The 17,750-nt window shown below is 39.7% G+C and overlaps 1 protein-coding gene across 1 annotated transcript in view; it reads left to right on the top strand.

The window, feature by feature from the left end:
* TMPRSS15 (transmembrane serine protease 15) overlaps positions 1-17,750 on the top strand; it is a 441,506-nt gene that overhangs the window by 32,073 nt on the left and 391,683 nt on the right. The window contains exon 4 of the mRNA XM_088481702.1: positions 5,466-5,533. Within this exon, the coding sequence (XP_088337828.1) occupies positions 5,466-5,533 (68 nt within the window). The remainder of the gene's footprint in view (positions 1-5,465; positions 5,534-17,750) is intronic.

The following is a 17,750-nucleotide window of genomic DNA, read 5'->3' as shown; positions in this document are numbered from 1 at the left end:
GCCCTGGTCGTCGCAGCCTGGCTGACAGGGTGCGGCCATTTGAGGGTGGTGAATGGGTGTTGACAGGGCCCATTCTCCAAAATGAAGACATGTCATCACCATGTTGAGGGAGTTCTGAGGCCATGGTCAGCATCTTCTGGCGCAAATTACCTGGCTCCAGCAGAGGAGTTGTTCATTCTAAGTAAACTTACTCAGATGGGCGATCACTGTAGCTATTGCGACAGCATTCTGATCCTTGATGGACATAAGGCGTCTTTTTTCTACATGGATAAAAAATGGGTCACAATAGGTGCGCTTCTATATTAATGATATGCTACAAAGGGTTCTGGTGCACACCCTATTGAACACACCAAATATAAACAAAAAATAACAGAGAGAACGAACCCTGAGCACAATCTTAATTGGGGATCACAGTCTAATATTGATATAATGCAAATGTCCGTTGACACATGGATTAAAATTGTTCTGAAATGTACTTAATAGGGAGAGATTTCCTCAATTTCCAAAATACCGATAGGTAAAAAGGTAAAAATAGTTTCTTAAAATCCAGTCAGTCAGCCCAATCAAATTTTTCACTTTATCCTCTTCTCACACCAGTGTGCATATCCCTTGTTCCTCAAATGATAAGAAGGGGAACAAAACGGGTCGCAAATAGTGTGATACAATTTTTTATTATGAGGTAAAATTCTTTAAAACAATTTTGAATAAGCGTACCTCAAGACCAGGTGTATACAAACACCATCAAGCGTTTGATATAACATACACAGGATACCTCCTGGGACCAAGAATCTAATTGCTGTAACCCAGTCTGGATGGTCACCTCCTCACAATTCCACCACCAACGCATTTCTGCTTGAGAAAGCCTTTATCAAGGTGTATAGGGCTGTACTGACTGTTACCTATAAATACCCCTCCCTCCTTATTCATTGGTCCATTACTTGAGGGGATAAATGTACTTAAAAATACCTTAAATTCATACAATAATACAAACAATAATACAAACAATATACACTATATCTTTATCTCTTAACTCACTCGTGGAAATTCCTTTGTTAAGCATAAGAAATATTGTATGTATGTCTCATTTGCTTTCCACTGCATCATGCATGTGGAACGCATACATTTCCGGTTCCAGTTTGCAGGCTTGTTTTTAATGTTATCCCTATAGTGCTAAATAACTATAGCTGGACACCGATCTTACATACTGGGGCCATCATTTCTTATGTTGAAAGACTCACCTGGTCCCCATGTGTACCTCTAGATCGGAGTGTTCCATTAGCGTTGTATGCGTTCCACCTGACAGATCCCGTGGAACGCATACACTTCCGGTTTGCAGAAGTACTTCGAGCAGGTCAATATCCTCCATTGGTTGTAAGTGTTGTGTGCGTTCCACCTGTCAGATCCCGTGGAACGCAATCTCTACGATATGCGGAAGTACTTAGGGAAAGTTAATGTATTCCACTGTTTAGCCAGCGGAGCGCTTATACGGGGCATGGAACTTCTTTATATATCTTATATGCCATACTCATTCATAACACTCTACCTTTATGAGTGTGTACCAATTCTAAAAACATCCCTTTTTAAAATATAGGTGGGGATAAGGTATAAGTATGTAAATAAGTAAAATATGTAAAATATAAAACATCTACCTTCTTCTGCATGTGCCCCATTCCAATTATGTAGACATCAGTATATAAGCAGAATTAAAAGAGTTAAAAGACATCAGTAAATAAGCAGAATTAAAAAATTAAACTATAAACCCAATATATTAGGATAAAAATGGATAAAATGGATATACATAAAATCTATAAAAACCATTTTAATTCAAAGTCCATATTCATTCCTTTCGGATGTAAAGTGCCTAATTCATAAATCGTTTTAATTTCCATTTTCGCAAGATTACTATCAAGTTTACTTTTCTCCAATGTTTTTCTACTATCTGAATGCCCATTACCTTACGGACTTCTCTGATGGAGCTATTATGATGTTCCTTGAAGTGTAATGACAATGAATGTTTTTCAAAGCCCTTTTTAATATTTCTAACGTGTTCGGACCATCTTTCTTTTAAAGTCCTAGAAGGTCGTCCGATGTATTGGAGTCCACAACTACACTCTATTAGATATATGCAATTCATACTGTTACACGTTATAAATTGTGTGATGTCTCGTGTTACTCCAGTTGTCTTGGAACTATAATTTACAAGTTTATTGGGTTGGTTAACATGGTTTTTACACATTTGGCATAAGCCACAATGATAAAATCGTTTAGATTTTATTCTATTCGTCCTCTTTATTGGGATAGCGCTTTGAACTAATCTGTTTTTCAAATTTTGGGCTTTTCTATATATAAAAGTTGGTCTATCAGAAATAACAGGGTTTAAAATTGGGTCCTTCTGTAATAGATACCAATATTTACGTATCATTTTTTCCACTAATTTATACTGGCCGTTAAAGGTGGTGATAAATGGTATTTTTAACTTTTTATCTTCCTTTCTTTTGTCTTCTTTTATTTGTAATAACAAACCCCTGTCTATTTCTTTCATTTCATTGACTGGGATTTCCAGTTGTTTTTCGGAGTATCCTTTAGCCACAAATTTCTTTTTTAAATTTTCTGCTTGTTCAGTAAAAACTTCCACTTCAGTGCAATTACATCTTATTCTTCTTAATTGACCTTTTGGTATGTTTCTTAACCATACTGGATGGAGGTTGCTTGTCGAATTGATATATGCATTACTATTTGTGGGTTTCATAAAAAGTTTTTAGTTTGTATTTCATTATTTTTAATGTAAATGTTAAGATCTAGAAAATTTATCTCCACTTTACTGTGATTATAAATTAAACGAATGTTAAAATCATTATTATTTAAAATCTCATAAAATATTTTGAGTTCTTCTTCACTCCCATCCCATATAAAAATAATATCGTCAATAAATCTGTACCATAAATTAATATTTTCTTTATAAATATTGTTATTCCATATGTGATGTTCCTCCCAAAAACCCATGAAGAGGTTTGCGTATGATGGCGCAAATCTAGTGCCCATTGCCGTTCCTCTTATTTGTTCATAAAAAGTGCCATTGTGCCAAAAGAAATTATTTTTTTAAATAAAATTTATACTTTCTAAAATCAAATACATTTTTCTTTCATTTAAATTACTTTGTTTAAGAAAGAATTGTGTTGCTTCTATGCCCTTAGAGTGGTCTCTAATAGTATAAAGACTACTAACATCAGCAGTTACAAGGATATAGTTTTCTTGCCATTTTACATAATTAATTTTGGTAAGTATATCCGTGGTGTCTTTGATATGGGATTTTAATTTATTAACTTCGGGTTGTAGGTGGTAGTCCGTATAGTGTGATAGATTCGAAGTAATCGAATATGTTCCTGCCACTATCGGTCTGCCAGGGGGATCGTTTAGACACTTGTGAATTTTAGGTAGTATGTAAAATACTGGGAATGAGGGATTGTCTTTCACTATATACTTAGCTTCATTATCTGTAATAGTGTTGTGCTCCTTGTATTTATTAATCAGTTTGACCTTATCCCTTTCAATCCGTTCACTGGGATAGGTCTTAAGTATTCTGTATGTGATATTATCATTCAGTTGACGTATTATTTCTTCTAATATTTACAAGTGTCCATAATGACAATTCCCCCCCCCCCTTGTCTGCTGGTTTGATAGTGATCAATTTGTTGGTTTCAAGACTTTTTATAGCCTCTCTTTCTTACTCATATTATTTTTAATTTTGTTCCAAGTTGGATCCATTTCTTCTATTTCTGTACATATGGCCTTTTGGAAACTTTCAAAAAAACACCCTCTATTGTAGGTAGGGTTAAAATTAGACTTAGGTTTGAAAATTTCTTTTTGATTTGAATTGTCTATCCCTTTTTGGGTGAGGAAGTATTTTTTCAATGAAATTTTTCTTATAAACCTTTGGAGATCCACATAAGTCTCAAATTTATTTAATTTGGATGCCGGTGCGAATTTCAACCCTTTTTGGAGTACCACATTTTCCTCATTAGTTAAGTTATGTGTACTTAAATTATAAACCTTGATAACAACCGTTTCATCATTTTCTGATATGCTGGCATGTACCATGTGTCAATGGACATTTGCATTATATCAATATTAGACAGTGATCCCCAATTAAGATTGTGCTCAGGGTTCGTTCTCTCTGTTATTTTTTGTCTTTTTTCTACAGGCGCCTATGCGACATTTGCATAATTAAGCATAGCTGCTGCATCCAAAAGAAGCAGCAGCGATGCTATTAGCATACAACTCTGAATCAGGCCCTGCTGTATGTTGTGATACAATTTGGAACCTTGTCGATGTATAATATATTTGGGGGGTTTAATATATGAGTTATGTATCCACCGGGATTTGTGCTATTACAGCAGATTTGCTTAATTCAGTTAAGTGTATTGTAAGTCTAATATCTCTAGTGTGGAGATCATTGATTGGTCAGATTTCTCTATACATTACAACGTGTTCAAATGGCAACATTTCTAAATGATCTTGAAAGGAGACTCAGTGGTCTATTTACTTGCTTTGGAAGGAGATATAGTGAATGGATATAAGGTACCAGCCAATCAGCTCCCAACTGTCATTTTTCAAACACAGCCAGAGACATGGCAGTTAGGAGCTAATTTGCTAGGACTTTATCTCCGTTCACTTTATCTCTATCCGAGGCTTAGTAAATAGACCCCTCAACCTTTAGATAACAGCCATGATGCTAGGTATCTGCCAAACAGCAGGGATCCAGGGCCTGATTCAGACCCAGTCGCAAGCGCTGAGCGCTCGCAACCGGGTCGATGGTGGCCCAGAGCACATGTGTACGATGGAGCCGGCTCCGTAATGCGCATGCGCGAGACCCGGATAGCGACGGGCAATCCGTCACTCCGGGTCTCGCACCAAAGGGTGCGTGCTGTCAATGTTGAGTGACAGCACGCTCCCTTTGGTGGGCGGGCCGGGGGTGGCAGCCCATATGGAGGCGTTCCAATGAGAACACCTACCGTTCTGGGGGTGGCCCCACTGACATCACAGGTGATGTCAGTGGGAGAGCTTTCGGCTCTGTTTGAGCCGAAAGCTCTCTGGGGCTTGCGGCCACAAGACCCTACCACAAGGGTCTCGTCGCAAGCCCGATGGTCGACCATCATCATGGCCGCTCGCATTAGCTGTGGTTGGCAACCCACAGCAATGTGAGCGACCAGGAGGCCGCTCCATTAAAAAAAGAAAAAAGACGCCCTGATTCAGAGCGAGCGCTCTGTCAGATAATTCGGCTCTGAATCAGGGCCCCTGGGCATTGCAACCCTACTGTTTATACACATGTGGAGGCATTGTTATACAAGTAAAGCAGTTGAAAGGGGGGAAAAAAAATTTAAAATTTTCTCATCTACATCATTTTATGTTGTTGTAATTACTTTTAAAATCAGTTTATATATTAATTTGTGTCATTTGTGCAACAGATCAATGAAATATTTCAAGCTAGTCAGCTGAAGTTTGAATATAAAAGATCAGAAATTGTGGAATTTAGGTAAGTTATGTGGATTAGCACTATGTCTCCTTATTGTGCTGTAATATATTATTATATTTATGTTACTAAAAGTTCAATGCTATATAATTGCATACTGAGTCAGACACGCACAGATAAACCTGTCAGTAGCCATATAATTTGCGGGTGCAAGTTTAGGAGACAGGGCCTTAACTATGGGTGTGTAGCATGTGCCGTCACACAGGGTGGAGAGCCCTGGGGGCAGCACCATTACTACCCAAATGGTCCTTGCTGCTGGCTAGCCGGGTGTCTGAAACGGTACCCTCAGCCAGTATCGCTGTGGCGGTGCCGCCCGGAGCATCCTTTGGGACCTCCAGACAGGCGTCATCAGGATGCTCAGGGCAGTGCTTCACTTTCTGGTGCTGCCAGACCTGCCCCTCTGCACCACTCATGACCACATGGGCTCAGGGGGCGGGGCCGGCACAGGATGCCTGGCTAGTTTGTGATGGCGCTGTTGTTATAAATACAAGCTGATGATGGTGGTAGCCAACACTGTCTAGCCTCTTCTATTTGGCTGATTGCAGATTGATTTCTAAATCTCATAGAGCCCTCATTACTGATTATGCCTGTAGTAGTTGTATATTATTTGTTTTTTGGGGGCATATATTAAAATAAATTTTACTGTCATTAATATAAAAAAATATACCTGATTTACATTATTTCTTTATTTTTAATTAATAATTCATAGTAAATGAAATGCAATTTTAACTATCAAAACAAATTTTAAAAAAAATCTGCTTATGACCTGGTTGTGTGTGAGTGCATTTGTGTGTATGTCTGATGTAAAGCTGGAACATATGCTATTGGTAAAGAGCTTTTTTCCATAAAATAAATATATATATTTAATGCAATACACTACCAAATGTAACAAGTTATTAGTTACATTTAAGAATAATAAAGTTATTCTTGATGCAGCAATCATAGACTTAGAAACATTAAACCAATTGTTTGTGCCATTATGGTGCCACCTACCTCAAATTATCAAAGTAGTAAAGCGTTGAATACTTTAAATTCCCATTTCACTAAAACTGTCAGTATAGAAATCTACCCTAGGCAGATAATGGGCTAAGGAAAGTCAGAAATGCAGAATAACAGCAAACTATCACAATGACACTGCAGGATTTTGCAAACAAATATACTTTCGGTTCACTTCTCTAAATTAGAAGCTGTTTGTCTTTGCAGAAGCAATGTTCTTTTCCATTCCTCATTACGATTGAATTAATCCAGGCCAGACTTAATTGCATTTACATTTGCTACATTTAGAAATCATTATTTTAGAACTTTAACACTGCTTAACAGAAAGGGGAGAAAACTGTTAAGATGTGACCTTACATTAGGGTGACTGACTTGGAGTAAGATATGTCAGCTGAACTGAATAAGCGGAAGTCTGGTAACATTATGAGTCATAAGCTCCTTATGTTCTGTAATCAAGTGTAAGTATTTTCCTTATTAGCCATACAACAAGTCTAACAACAAAATAAATGATTACTACTAATGCCAATCATTTAGCTGTTAACATGAGGATACCTGAAAGCCAACCTCCTATCCCCTTGAACCAATTTGATGGATTCAACCATGAAAACCATCTATTACTATCAATATCATACTCTAGATCATTATGTGTCTTCCTAAACTGCTCCTTCAATTGACTTTCTCGAAAAGTGCATATATCAGGTCTGTGAAATTATTTGCTATATAATTACAGCAAACAGGTCCCACTATCTGACACATGCCCACTTGTGAAGCTGTTAGATAGTACAGAATCAGCTGATGTTGTCTGAGAATATTGGTATGATACCTTAAAGTCTCATCCACTATTTCTAATACATACAATATGTCATCTTTAACTTTATCAAATGTTTTGCCTAATGCTTCTATATTATGAGCATTCTGTATACTAAGTCAGGATATTGACAAAGCTAGCCATTTTCTTATAACATGGTATATATAATAAATCATGGGCATGAGTTTTACGTTTTACAAGATCCTTCCTTCAGGGGTGTATCTAGGGATCCAAGCACCCCTGGAAATGTAATTTACTGGCACCCCCCTACCCCCCTTATGCAGTGCCAACAGTAGTAATCCCCCAGTAGTAATGCCCCCTATGCTGCATTGACCTCAGTAGTAGCCTCCCTATACAGTGCCCCCAGTAGTAATCCCGCTCTGCTGCATTTCCCCCAATAGTAGTCCTCCCTATACATTGCCCCCAGTAGTAGTGACCCTATACAGTGCCCCCAGTAGTAATCCCCCCTATGCTGCATTGCCCCCAGTAGTAGTCCCCCCTATACAGTGCCCCCAGTAATAGTACCCAGTAGTAGTCCCCCTATACAGTGCCCCCAGTAATAGTACCCAGTAGTAGTCCCCCCTATACAGTGCCCCCAGTAATAGTACCCAGTAGTAGTCCCCCCTATACAGTGCCCCCAGTAGTAGTCCCCCCTATACGTTGCCCCTAGTAGTGGCCCCCCCTATACAGTGCCCCCACTAGTAGTCCCCTATAAAGTGTCCCCAGTTGTAGACCCTCCTATACAGAGCCCCCAGTAGTGGCCACCCCCCCTAAATTGCCCCCAGTAGCGGCCACCCCTATACAGTGCTCCCAGTAGTGGCCACCCCCATAAATTGCCCCCAGTAGTGGCCACCCCAATACAGTAGTGGGCACCCCACATAAAGTGCCCCCAGTAGTGGACACCCCCTATTTCAGTGGCCCCCCATGTCAGGAATACACACACACAAAAAGAACAAAAAAAATTCAACTTACCTGGTCCCGGCTCCTGATGCAACCGCCGCTGTCCGAGTCCTGGCCCGCTTTTCTCCTGCATGGGAGAGACGTCTTGACATATGACGTCTCTCCCATCACATGCTGCGGGGGGAGCCAGAACACATAGCTCATGAGTGAGCTCCAGCTGGCTCCCTCCGCAGATGACGCAGCAGCTAATGACAGTCAGGCAGACTCTCATTAGCTGGCTGCTATTACAGACACACAGCCACCACTGGCGGCTGTCTGTTTGTAAACTGTGTAGGGCAGACCGCTCTTACTGCAGTCTGCCCTACACTTGTGGGGCCCAGGGGACTTGTCCACCCCTTGGCTACTGGTGGCACTGCCAGTCGGCGCCCCCCCCTTTGGTTGGCACCCCTGCCTTCCTTATGCGATGATTAGCTGGGCTATTTGTTATGTCTATGGTTTCTGCTACCCATGAGGCTGGGCTCAGTCTTGCTATGGTGCAACTACCTGACCCTCCCCAAGGTAGAAATGTATATGCCTTATAACCACACATAAAATAATGCCCTTCTGGTAGTAAATGCTGCCCAATTTTAATTACTTGTTGAGCATGCCTTAACTTTGAAGTATTTTTTACAGGGCAACCCTCTAGCACATGATATATACCTTGGTCTTCCGAAGTGCATTGTGTATAATTTTCAGTGTAATCCCAAACACTGGAATGATTGAGATATCGTTCCCATCTAGTATCGCTAGTGTTATACTCTATTAGAAGTTGTTGGATTGGTCCCCACCAATACAGTGAATTACTTGTCTAGCGTAAAAGGTAACATTTACTTTAAAATTAATAGTTCCTAACTTTAGGTTTGCATGTTTAGACCTTTCATTTTTAAGATTAACATAGTCGTTTTCATATCACATTTCGAGAGTTTGGTTCCCCTGGTCAAATGAGCCATCACGTACTGCTTTCCAAAAGGTGGGTTGTGTCCACCCAGCCACAAGCAGTTGTACTGCTGAGTTGTTAAATGGCTCATGTGACAATTTTATTGGCCTCGTCCAGTTATCTTTATTTCTGCTCAATTCTAGCCAACTTGGGGGTTGCCACATATGGCATGGTTTTCGCTGAGATCGAGGAATGTGAACAAATCCAACAATCAGTGAGGTTAATACCTTGCATTAATCTATAGTGCATTTACAAGAACTTGTTATCCAATATTTCGTTAAGCTGTTCATGTAATTCTCTTTTAACTCTTACCAAAGATTGATTAGTTCCATTTGTACAATGAAAAGCATCATTACCCCTGTTTATCGAAGTTCAGTGCTAAAATAAGTATAATAACAAAAGCAGAACATAGAATACATCCCCACCGGCCTCTATCGGGCTTGGGACCTAATAGCATATATCTATTCATTTTACTCCAACTTCCCTTGTGTGAAGATCTTGCAGTGTGAAGCGTGTATCCACATATTTTTCTCCGCCACCTTCACTGGTGTAGGAGCTGTCAGGAGAACCTGGTAAGGACCCTCATATCTAGGTTCAAGAACCTTCCTCAGATGTCTTTTGATAACTACCCAGTCTCCAGGCAGTAGCTTATGAGAACTACAGTCTGCGTTGGCATCTGGAATAGATGAAATCACCTGACGGTGGATTTGAGTTAGTTGTTTCTGCAACTGTATCATGTAACCAGTCAGATCACCATGTAAATGTTTCAACTGCTGAGGAAAGTAACAACCAAGTTTGTATGGACTACCAAATAGTATCTCATATGGTGTCAGCTTAGTCTTTTTCAATGAGATATTTCTTACAGAATGTAGAGCCATTGGAAGGCATTTACCCAAGCTTAACTTGTTTCTGCCATTAATTTTTGTATCTCAAGTTTTAGGGTGCCATTTAGCATTTCCACCCACCCGGAACTTTGGGGGTGATACGGCACATGAAGGGCAGAGACTATCTCTAGGTCACTCATTATATGTTGTGCACTTTCACCTGAAAAATTAGTATTTATGTCACTTCTATTGTTTCTGGCACCCCATATCTGCAAATTACTTCTTGGATTACCTTTTTTGCTCAGGCCAGTGACTATATACATATACATATACTATATACAATTATACAAGTATGGATCTGATTGGTTAGCCTATATGTTTATACTGGTGCTCTGAGCACCTAAAATTCTGGGCATTCCTTGTGAACAAGCCTCCAGGCAATATGTGCATCATTCCAGTACCTATCAGCTGATCACGAACACGTGACCGCCACTGTGCGGCACATCTCCTGCTCATACTCTCTCCAGCTGGGCCAGTCGGCACGCCTGTGTAGTGTGGATACAAAGCACTAGCCAGACTTCTTTCTCCAGTAAAGAGATCATTTGGTTACACAGGTACTTTCTGTATCCTCTAAGATGACAGTTTGACTGTTCCAGGGTGCATTTGAGCTCTACAATGCCTTATTGGTAACATGGTCACCTAACACCTGGTGGAGCTTTAACAAACCCCTATCATTACTGTTATTTCATTAGATACTAGTCTCCCCACTCTCTCATCACATGGCTTGCACAATTTCTATGTGAAAGCAGAAGTGGAGAGACACTTGTTGGTGTCTTACTTTATCTTTTTTTCCATCTATTATTTATATCTGGCTCAATTATATGTTACAAATATGCTGATTCATGCAATATTACTTCCAGTATTTAAACGTATATAATACAGCCTAATATTATTGAAGTACTTATGTAATACTGCCCGATGATGATTGATATGTTAATTAGGTCAAAATTGAATTTTTGTTGAACATTTGTCTAATTGAATAACTGGATCCACTTTCTGAATATAGTATATCTGGTGTATATAGGATACACGGTAATTGTATCCTCCTGTTAATGTATGGTCTAATCTACATTGTATATGGAACATTCCTGATAATTGACCTATATGATCAAATTTATTTTGGAGATGATATACTACATTTTCGATTATTGACCTATATCTTTCTATGCATCTGACTGAGGAAGCGACAGTGAAACGCGCGTGTCAGACCCACGAATCCGGCTGTGTACAGGCGGGATTCGTCATGGCAGCATACTGACAGGCTCTTCTAGTGGCAGATTTTCTATACTACACACCGGCTCCCTGGAGGTGAGCGCTCAGGTACTTTTCATACTACACTTTCTTTAGCGCACTGAGTGGCTTTATTTAACAGAGACAAGTTTGTGACCCTGCAATACCTTTAGGGCAACAGAGCTCCACTTGTCCTGTACTAGCCATAGTGCAGCTACACTCATACTCTTTCTTCCTATCACTGCATATGCGATCTGGGTTTCCCACCACTCACCACTACCTTTGGTATATGACTGGCAGCAGCACAGATCGCAAACCTATGCTGTGTTATTTCATTACGATAACTATTGTCTCTATGAGTACTCTCATTGGGGTGCGCCTATTAGAGGTTCCTGCAATGTTTACACCAGGACCTTCTTTTTAACGCAGTCCAACAGCAGATACTCATTGTACTTATTCCCTACCCTGGGAGTACCTTTATAGTACGCTCACATGCCATTCAATAGTTATACAATGGCATGCAGCAGCTGCTATTTTGTAAACTCCACATAAAGGAGTAGCTTTACTTTTTCCTATAACCTTACTGTCTACAAGTACCTGGGTGGCATCACAGGCGACCTACGTGTGATCTGCCTCTCATTACAACCTGTGATTTACTTATATTCATTTTGATATTTGCAGGGTCAGCTATTATTTCATCTGACCCCCTTATCATTGTATTTCTCTGATTACTGTTCAGTGTTATTGTGCTGTGATATCTCACGTAACCTATATTGAATATTGTATGGTTATTATCACATTCTTTTCTAGAAGATTTCCTTGTATGCTTCTGCCGTAATTCTGATTAGCCATTGTGCTATGACGACATTATGAGGTCATTGAACTAGTATATGCTTTATATAGGTCTCAATATTGTATGAGACAGAGAATTATAGACCTATTTGTAATATTTCACTTAGCTTCACATAATTGTGATAAGTATTGTATTATATGTTGTCTTATGTTCTATGTATGTTCGTGTTCTGCTTGTGATAATTTATAGCTGTTATTCCAACAGTAATGCCAATAAGTAACAGGCTCAGACTTGTTTTTGGTATTTTAAAATATATCTAATAAAAGTTATTTTTTATATATTATTCTTATTATAACCTTTACATTCGAGTGCCCCCAACAAGAGAGTTTTCTTCTTCTCCCCCATACTACCTATATCTGTCTATGTTTGCTGGTAACTTTCCTTCTTTCACTGCATATGAGATAGAAGGATTGTTTTACAATATTTTTGCCCTTTTTATCCTGCCAAAGAAAATAAGTTTTGATTTTTCTCATACAGGATTTAAGAATTCAACTGTTACTGTTATTGCTTTAATTAATCATTTTCTTGTGCTTTGTGCACTATTTATTAATGAGTATTAATTAAATTGATGTTTTATTACTAACTAATCATATCATATATATATATATTTTTTTTTTCCATATATATATTATTTAAGAGAGCCCACCACATAGTCTGCTGGGCCTGCCTGTGCAGGATTTTCTTTCTACAGTGACTATATAGGTCTGTTGCACAGAGGGCACTGACAGGGAGGCAGTTGGATTAAATCTATTTGGATTCTCTGAAAAGGAAAAAATGTCTGTGGGGTGCTTTTGAGTGGTACTTTGACAGCATTCCCTGGGTTGTGAAGTGCACATACCACACACCCAGATACAAAGGCTTGCACAGCTTGGCCAAACTATGGGACATGCCAATGTTTATTAACAGTGTTGATCATGGTGTCTCTAGGCACATGCACCTTTCCATGCAGGATTTGTGCCACACTGGATAGATGCTCCTGGGAAGGAAGGTGAGTCCTTTACATGACCATTCTCCTTGTATACACACAGCTCCTTGTTTCTGCCAGGCTTTCAACTCATCTGGAAAGGTCTGTTTTTGGAACTGTAATAGAAGGTCCTGACTCACTTTAGGTGATTCTACAGCTGATGCTACAGGAGCAGCTGATTGTGGTGACTGTTGTAGGAGCCTAAGGGATTCCTCCTTGGCAGCAGCATCCGCACATGCATTTCCCTTTGCTTCTGGAGTGTATTCCCTAGTGTGGGCTCTGACCTTGAACACTGATAGCTGCCTGGGAACCTGGAAGGCCTCAAATAACTGTTTAGTCAAGTTTGCATGTTTTATTGGTTTAGTAGTTGGTACATGAAGCATTTCTCCGCACAGGCTTTTAACTTGATAAATTTATAACCAAGTTCTCATGTTACATGGCAAAAAGTTGTGAATAATACATCCAAAATGAGGAAATCAATTAAATACATGCCATCAAAAAATAAAGTTGGCGGTGCGCTCCTAGAGTTAATTACAGTTAAACACAAGGAAAGTGAAGCAAAATCTTATTTGGGGGCACAAACTTATTTAAATCTGTTAAAAATAATATTTTTTTTAATATAGTATATAGTCAATGAAAACACTTAGACTGAACACCATGAATTGACAAACTGAACACAAAACATACATGAAGAAAATAACATTAGATAATAAGATATCTGGAAAATCTTCACATATTCTGGTTAAACATAAGATAAATTCATCCAGATGATACAAAAAGATCCAGATACAGAGGACATTGTGATGAGAGTACATATATATGACAATTACTGGTCCACTTTAAATAGTGCATCTGCTGTCGGTCGAAGAAAGTGTTTATAACACACCAAGGTCTTATATACCCCAAAGGCATAAATAATATATAAAGCGTATAATAATACAATAAATAAAAGTGCTTGACAAATGGCCACTTCGTCCCACATACCAGGTGTAACAGATGGACTCAATATATGGATATGTACAAACCTACTAATGTGATTTCAGCAAAATAATATACCACATACGGTATAAGTTTATGGTCAATGTTCCTTATGATCTACTGGTTCCTAAGTATCCTGACTATATGTCTAATCTATGGACTGCCTTATTGTGAAGGGTCTATTTGCTGATTGGTGCTGTTAACTGAATATTAACCGGTCACTATTTTCCAGGGTCAACCTCTCTGTTTTTTTTTCTGATAATCAGAAGTAACAACAGACTGTTCTAAAAATTTCTGGTCCCTCTTGTCAAAACCCAGTATGTATTGAGAGCAGATTTAATGGACTTTCTTTAGATTGTTCTGTATCATAAAGAAACCCACTCAAATTGACCTAATGAACCTGTTAAATCTGTAGAATATACTAATGTTACTCTAACTACTACACATTCTAAAGGGTTAAATTCATTACAGACTTACAAGACAAACAAGGGCCTGATTCAGACCCACTCGCGAGCGGCTGTCCGCTCGCAAGTGGGTCGATGTGCTGCACTGAGCATGCGCACGACGGAGGGAGCTCCGTTGTGCGCATGCGCCAGACGCAACGAGCGAAGGACTTTCCTTCGCTCGTTGTGTCTGATCAAAGGGGGCGTGCTGTCAATGTTGATTGACAACACGCCCCCTTTGGTTAGCATGCCGGGGGCGTGCCTCCCTGACGGGGGCGTTCCTAAGGGAACGCCTACCGTCAGAAGCCGGCCCACTGACATCACTAGTGATGTCAGTGGGAGTGATTTTGGCTCTGATAGAGCCAAAATCACTCCGGGCCTTGCGGTTGAAAACCTCAACCGCAGGCTCCAGCTCGCAGTTTCGATGGTCATGATGGTCAAGACCATCGCGGCCATCAAACTGCACGCTCGTATAGGCTGTGGGTGGTGACCCACAGCTATACGAGTGTCCAGGAGGACGCTCCATAGTTATGGAGGACGGCCCTCATTCAGAGCGTGTGCTCTGCTCAGAGCGTACGGCTCTGAATGAGGGCCCAAGACTTTTTCCCTGTCCTAGAGTGCCTCATATGGGTCACACGTAGGAACTGCTAGGAACTGACCAGCTTCAAAACCTGCCTTTATATAACAGGATATCTCACACCTGACATTTATCAGCACGTCCCTTCTCCCAAAGGATGCAAAACCAAGAAATGCCCTAGCATGGTCCAGTATACACCGCGCAACCAAACCAAGGTTAATCCCCTTTTCTGCACACTCAGAGGATGAACCACCGACAATGTTCAGACATACAAATTCACACAGACAAAATATCTCTCACACTTCACTCATGTCTAACATAACAACAAATGTCACAGATTGGTTAGTACATTTCAGAAAAATAATAGAAAAGGAGATGTGATTGTGACCATAAATACCCACAACTAATCACAGGACAGAGCACAGCATGTGGTGAAGACAGAGAAAGTCTTAACAGAGTAAAAATATTACTCACCCAGGATTTTGTTCTGGTGTTTCTCCCCTCATAACACGCCTTGATGTCCATCCAGTGGTCAGTTCTTCTGGGTATCTCGGTGGAAAGCTCCAGCTGTCAGTTCTGCCCATTAACTATGGTTAATGGACTAAGGGCCTGATTCAGCTTTAGGAATAGAGCAAGAATTAGCACTTGACTGTGTACCTGGACAAACCATATTGCAATGCAAGGGGTGTAAATGCATACATTTTATTGCATATAGTGTAAGTACTGGCTGCTTTTGCATGTAGCCCACAAATACTGCACAGCTTTATTATTGCTCTATAATTTAGATGTCAGTTTGGACACCTCCCTCCCAAATCCAAATCTCTCTGCACATTTTAAATCTGCCTCACCTGCAGTGCAACATGGTTTCACCAACATGATCAGTTAAGTGCTAAATCTCACTCTGTTTCCAAAACTGAATCAGGCCCTAAGTTCAGGTGACACACAAAGCTCTCTGCCATGGCTATGCCATCGATCGATGCCAAGAGAAACTCATCACACCAGTGCCTTGTGTAATTAAATTATTTATCTGCCTTTAATGATGCAAGCATAGGTATATTTATACACTCAGGAAAAACATCTGTTTTACATTATCTTCAGCAAAAACTGATGTGAGGCTAAACCTTTAAGCATTTCAATCGCATTCCTACCCATATATGTACATATGTTTTTCTGTGAATATGTGACAGGCTCTGCAAATCTAACGACAAAATGAATTCTTGTTCTGAACAAAAATGGTATTATGCTTTCACAATATCTCATATCTATCTATCTATCTATCTATCTATCTATCTATCTATCGATCTATCGATCTATCGATCTATGTTATTTTACACTAAAATGTACAGTAGAATAAAGCAAGTACATACCTCTTTCCATATTTAACCTCTGGCCATTAAAAATCTGCACTACCTGCAGTGCATGGAAAAGATTTCTGGACTGCACAACCTGACTATATATACAATGGGAGGTGCTACCTGATGAGACTAATTGCAGGCACAGAAACAGACAAAATCTCAGTGCACAACTCCAAATCTTCAATAATATATATAAATGCAATAAAATTTTGCAATCAATAGAGGTTTTTAGCATAATCATGGCCAAGCTAATGGGCCTACCCACCATATCCAGGTAACCTCTTTCGGGTAGGTCCCTAACATACTAAGGTTCAATTCCAGAGCACAGGACCCCCAAAAACCGTCCAGGCTAAGCCTCCCCAGGGAACCACCATAGTAAGAAAAGTGCAGTGTAAAGAGATAGTTAGGAGCAGCTGCTGCTGCATATAAAGAATGAAAATAAAAAAGTGAAATACATATATATTAGACACACAGTGAAGGGTTAAAATGTGTTATAAAGGAAAATGTGTTATAATGCGATGCCCTGAGACAGACCAACCAACGCAATCCAGGGGGACCCACGCCCCAAAAATGAACAAAAATTGCACTACAGTATATAACTTGTAGGACTTACCTAGAATTGTGCCTAATACAGTGTGCATATACATTACCATACTCCATGCTTTTAAACCAATAAGGAAGGATGCCAGTCCAGAATGGGGGCGTCTCCTTTCCCTCAGATGTGCAACAAAGCACATTAAATGGAGTATATGGAAAAGATTTCTGGACTGCACAACCTGACAATATATACAATGGGAGGTGCTACCTGATGAGACTAATTGCAGGCACAGAAACAGACAAAATCTCAGGTGCACAACTCCAAATCATCAATAATATATATAAATGCAATAAAATTTTGCAATCAATAGAGGTTTGCACATCTGAGGGAAAGGAGACGCCCTCATTCTGGACTGGCACCCTTCCTAATTGGTTTAAAAGCATGGAGTATGGTAATGTATATGCACACTGTATTAGGCACAATTCTAGGTAAGTCCTACAAGTTATATACTGTAGTGCAATTTTGGTTCATTTTTGGGGCGTGGGTCCCCCTGGATTGCGTTGGATGGTCTGTCTCAGGGCACTGCAGTATAACACATTTTCCTTTATAACACATTTTAACCCTTCACTGTGTGTCTAATATATATGTATTTCACTTTATTTTCATTCTTTATATGCAGCAGCAGCTGCTCCTAACTATCTCTTTTACACTGCACTTT

The sequence above is a fragment of the Taudactylus pleione genome, unplaced genomic scaffold (assembly GCF_031769625.1).
Source record: "Taudactylus pleione unplaced genomic scaffold, aTauple2 ptg000276l, whole genome shotgun sequence".
Lineage (NCBI taxonomy): Eukaryota > Metazoa > Chordata > Amphibia > Anura > Myobatrachidae > Taudactylus > Taudactylus pleione.
The sequence above is the reverse complement of the archived record's forward strand: the minus strand, read 5'-3'. Positions and strand labels throughout refer to the sequence as shown.